This window comes from Spea bombifrons, chromosome 1 (genome assembly GCF_027358695.1).
Source record: "Spea bombifrons isolate aSpeBom1 chromosome 1, aSpeBom1.2.pri, whole genome shotgun sequence".
Taxonomy (NCBI): Eukaryota; Metazoa; Chordata; class Amphibia; order Anura; family Pelobatidae; genus Spea; species Spea bombifrons.
In genome coordinates, this window is record NC_071087.1 from 65,745,344 (window position 1) to 65,750,992 (window position 5,649).

The 5,649-nt window shown below is 39.7% G+C and overlaps 1 protein-coding gene across 2 annotated transcripts in view; it reads left to right on the forward strand.

Annotated features, from left to right (window-relative positions):
- Window positions 1-362: 362 nt before the first annotated feature.
- The window catches only part of AFF1 (ALF transcription elongation factor 1), a 66,599-nt gene continuing 61,312 nt past the window's right edge, over window positions 363-5,649 (forward strand). For both annotated transcript variants that reach the window (XM_053462888.1, XM_053462896.1), the window contains exon 1: window positions 363-554. In XM_053462888.1, coding sequence (XP_053318863.1) covers window positions 538-554 — 17 coding nt within the window. In that variant the 5' untranslated portion in view covers window positions 363-537. The remainder of the gene's footprint in view (window positions 555-5,649) is intronic.

Here is a 5,649-nt window from a genome sequence, read left to right on the forward strand (position 1 = left end):
ACCGCTGCACAAGCCCATCTAAGGCAACCGGCGGGGAGAGGTTATTTTCACCAATACCCCCTTTTACACAACCGGGGATCGCGACATTTAAAAACAAAAAACACGTAAACAATAATTAAATCAATAATACACTCGTAGACCCAGCTTTTACTTCAGCTCAAATCAACACGAACGTGGTTAGCAGAGCACTCAGCCACCCCTCTGTCCAATGGTTCGATCTACAGACGAGACAGGGACTGGAACCTTAGCGTTGTTTGTGTTACCACCTTCTGAGCACCACGCCCACCGCTTGGGGCGTGTCCCAGAACGTTTCGTGGGCGGGGCGGGGGATCGAGCGCTGCTACGGGCAGAGCGGTGCAAGTGCATACAGCTGCTGCTTCTGTAGATAGAACGGTCAGGAATAGCTCTAATAATGTGACTGATCGCCAGATGAGAGGTCCGAGAGGACATAGGCATCAGACACGTCAAAACATCGCCTGGGTGAGTGACAGAGAGAACCTCATGGACTCTAGACGCCTTCTGTGATCAAACTTCGCTATGGCTGCCCAGTCAAGGTAAGCAGTGTCCGTTTACACGGAATGACCGCTTCAAAGTTATGTTGCCATTGGGCTACTTACTTATGAGTAGGCTGTGCTTTCATTCAAGTCGTAACCCTAATCATGGCGATCAACAATGTTTTTGATTTCAAGGTGTTACATCCGCTGTTTAGGGTTAAGTGAGGTTATAACACCAATAAGAAGAACGGACGTGCTCGGATCTTAAAAGGCATCTCTCATTTAACCGGAGTGCATTGAGTAAAACCTGATGCACTTCATTGCTAAAGTAATTACAGGGCACAGTCAGAGGTGTCTGCCTCTATCCTCGGTGTGCAATTCGTAACAGGGGGAGGGGCGGGGAGATCTTCTGATCGGTTATTAACCCTTCAGAATAATGCAGCTGCCACTTTCCTGGCTATTTTTGGGTGGAAACCCTTTAGAAAACCACACGGACGTTATGTGTAGCACTGTAACTTTTGCAGGTGTTTAGTAATGTATTTAAATGCCCCGTGATGAGAGTGCAGAGAGTAGGAATGAATCGGTCACGCTGTAGAGATGGGATAATAATTAAAATCCATTTACACAACGGATTATTTTCTGTTCTCCGCACCAGTGGATTGGCACCGTGCTGACAGCAAACTCCTTTTTTTTTTTTATTTGTGGAAAGTCATAGTTCTAGGAAACATGCCTGACGCGCCACGTATGGATTGCTTATAGATAAGACACAGGGAAGGTTTGATCAGAGTTTGGAGTTGTAATTGTGTTAATGACCATTCATTTTTGGGGGGCCATTGACTCTAATGGTCTGTTAGGGCCTCGTAGGTCTCTACTTCAGCTAAAGAAACAGTTACAGTTACAATCAGAACAGTTATTTGCAGGTAGTTTTTATATCAGCTACATATACAGTTTAATCATTCAGATACAGGGCCCTCCATTTCACACTTGCACATTTTACTACTATTTATATTTATAAGAGAATAAGCAGCCCACATTTATTTGTTTTATATTCCTAACCAGTTCAACAAAAGCACCATAAGCTGTATAGTGTGTGTGTATAATAAATACAATATATATATTTATAATCACACACAAGGAGTACTTTTGATTTCACACTACAAGGTAACAAGATAACAGTTACTTTTTATTCTCTAGTTAAACAAAAGCACCATATGCTGTGTGTGTGTATTATATATATATATATATAACTAGTTTAATACACAGTAATTTATATATATATATATTATAAAACGTACACAGCATATGGTACATAAAGTAAATGTTACCTTGTTATTGTGCCATTTACAGCTTGTTACCTTGTAGTGTGAAATCAAAATTACTTGTGTGTTTTATTTATATGTGTATATATATATATATATATATATATATATATATATATATATATATATATATATATATATATATATATATACATACATACACACACACATACCACTCACACAGAAGCACTGACTCTGTACTTTCAGTAGTGAGCGGCTGGTAAGTAATAGCTGACCCAGCTATTACCAATGTGCAGCCTTTTATAGGCTAACAGCCCTCTGCCCTTTCTACTGATATCGCTGGTGACCTCCCTTCCCCCTTTCCTAAGGTCTTAAAACTTTAATGGCCAGTGGAGGTTGCCAAAATTTGGCCTTTTTAAAATAGTATTTATTTAGTTTTGTTAACCCATTATTATAATGTTTATTTGAAGACTGATCCTAATGCTTTGAGTCCTCATAAATTTGTATTTGTCATTGTTGGGGCTGTCACTTAATGAACATTACGGTATATAAAATTATACCACACAGAAATATCAGGTATATGTATGTATTTGTGTACCTACCTCTATGAATGACACTGTCCTTATCTTTTTATTTCCTCGCAAAGTGCATTGATGATCATGCGTTCTTTAACATTATGATTTGTATATCATGAAGTATATTTGATGTAGGGTGGTATGTGTCCAAATAAATATGGCGCGCAGAATGTTTGTGTTTTCACATTATAGTTTCCATAGCTGTCTCTTTTAAGTAAAAAGTTCACTGTATTGGTAATATTAGGAAAGTGTCGCTCTAGTTCTGAAACTCACTCTGCTTCTGTGTATATTTTTGCACATAAAAGTGTATTCCTTGGAACGTTTTTCTTCAAGGCCTCCCTACCCGCTAAATTATATGTTGTATGGGGCCACCTCAGCCATTCTTGCTGGAGGATCCTGCCAGTATTGGTCATTTTGTAATGGCTAACATAATGAAGGCGCTAAAAGCACAACTCCCCTTCAAACTTCCTGTCGACTGTTCCTTTAGTGAATAAACCCCATTTAGGGCACCATTGTTGGAGAAGTTATGGAAGGTCTAAATGGAGGGGCTATATAAACAAGCCCGCGCATTGCCCTGAGCACGTCATCTTCCATTTTTGAGTATGGGCGTTCAGTTGCTGTTTATTCAGTTGTTACTGTACCATTATTTATTGTTTCAATGAGAGAATAGGGTCGGAGTATTTGTGCCTATGGAAGCCTGGAATGCAATTCTTTCCCTGGTAGTGGCCTAGCAATGTAAGTCTGGTAAAGATGATACGTTTTATTGGCTAACTGAAGTATAATAGATTGTAAGTTTTCAAGGCTATGTAGGACTCTTCTTCTTGCATATTGTACATATCTGGGTCTCTTTTTTTTTGGGGGGGGGCATAATACTCATGAAGAATGGACCTAGATAGCCTTGAAAGCAAGCTTATACTTCAGTCAGCCAATAAAGGTATGATCACCAATTGTACTCATTTTCTACGGCTAACACTGTATAACTCTATACCTATACAAAGTCCCTTCTCCGTTGATCTGCAACTCATAATAACCATATTTGAATAGAACTAAAAACTATTTATAAAGTTCCATATTGTGACCATGCAAACACGGCCCTTTTTCCTTGTAGTCATTTTGTCTGCCAAATCCCATACTAAATTGTTAGTGCTGTGTCATAATAATATCAGGTTCAACGTATTTCTGTAACATTGAATTGGCTCCTGTTTAAAAACGTTGATTAGACCTGATGGTATGCCTACCAAACTGGTGGTGGGTTCCATTTGGCTTGAGAATAATCTCCTAACCTTCCATGCCTACAGTAAAAAATGGTAAAGCCTGTTGGCACAAAATAACTGGTTTTCTCCAGTCCTTTCGTAAATTGTTGAAACTTACAAAAAATCATGTTTCAGCCCGTGTAGCCTTAAGCTTGTACTGGCCACTAATTTTTTGTATGTTTAGCAAATCTATTTTACTAAAAGACTGGTGGGTGCCGGCTCTATCGTGCAAACCTCTTTTTTTTGTCTTTTTCATTATACCCCTCAACAGTAACCATACAAGATGAGAGGTGTTAGGGAGTCATAGAAAGTTTGGTAACCTTTAGCCAGTTGAGCGAGCTTTTTCCATTTTCTGGTTCTTGGAGATCTGTGAAGCATTGATGACTTTTGTCATCTGATAACGATGCCACCTTCTGACTTGTGGCATCCTATCACAGCACCCTATTTAAAGTCTCTGAGCTCTTCAGTATGATCCATTCTATTGCCAGTGTTTGTGTACGGAGATGGTATGCCTATGGACTTGATTTTATACACCTGTTAGCAATGGGTGTGCCTGAAATGCATAAAGTAAATAATTACGTTGGGTGTCCACATACTTTTGATCATTTTATTTTACACGGGGAGTCTCCATGCATGAATGTTAAGGTTTGCATATGGGGTATAGTTCTACTATACCGCTCATGAAATGTTACCTCACTCTCTGCCTTAGCTTGAATCACCTTTAGTCACATTTATCAGCTTCTTCAGCAATTAAACCTTAACATATCTGTCACTTTTATTTCTTCCACAAAAGGATTAATCTCAGAAACAATACACGCTATTAGAAAGCTTTTTATTGTTTCAATAAAACAGTCTAATAATGCCTACTTTTGAGTCACATGACCAAGCCATCCCTAGTGGTGTACCGGGGCCCTGGACTTTTGTGGGCACCTCAATCGGCAAAAACCTTATGTAACCCCCATGCTTTTTCTGGAATTCCTATTAATTTATATATACATGTAATAGTACATATTGTTTAAGAAAAGATAATAAACGCTCATGTGCATGTGTTTATGTCAAATCATAAAAACATTATATATAAAAAAAAATTTAGTTTCATAACTAAACTCTCAACTTTTATGTGCTACTCCTACAACATGGGGGACAAATCCATGGTGTTTGGCCTACATAAAACCCATATTTTTCTCTTAAACTCTTAAAAGAAGTAATTTTCCCCTATCATTTACTTTATATAGTATAATTATATTACACTTTTAAGGAATATCTGGAAACGAGAAGGGGTCCCAATGAAACAAACAAAAATCAAGCAGAGAGGCCAGTTTTTTTTGCATTTTGTTGCTGTCTCATGCTTCTTTAGTCTTGTTTCTTTGTCCGTTTCTCAGCAGTATCATCTCCGTTTAATGAGGCATCCCAGAGCACTAACGCAAGAAGGCAGAGCCTTGGAGCTCCGCTCTGATTGGACTGAAGGAGGGGCTCCGCTCCATTTGCATAAGTACTCAAGTACCCAGAATAATGCAGAGCCACAGCATATATTAAAGGGACAGGCACTCCTTGGTTTCTACTATAGGGGCAGAGGCATGGGCGTAGGAACCGGGGGGGACAGACCCCCCCCCCCAGTAAATCATGCGGGGGGCCAATGAAGAAATCCTTCCTCAGGGCTGTAGGAGCCCCCCCCCCAATCAATGCCGTATGGCACCCAGGAGGAGAATAGAGAGGAGCGGCGAGCGGTCGTTTTCAGCAACCGCTCTGCGCCCTTCTGTCTCCTCTGCTCCCTGCCGGGTTTGTGTGTTATTCTGTTGATCTGTGTCTGTTTCCATACTTATTTATATATACCTGCAAATACAGGGCTTGTATGTCTTACTCAGTTTATCTATACATGAACGTGCTGTTTCCATGTGTTTTTTTTCTATACTTGATTGTGTATTTGATCCAGGCCCGGACTGGGACAAAAAATAGGCCCGGGCATTTAAGCCTGAGCAGCCCATTTTTATTTACTTATTGTTAAAGCCCACCCTTCATGTACCATCTTTGCATTTACTCACTCATC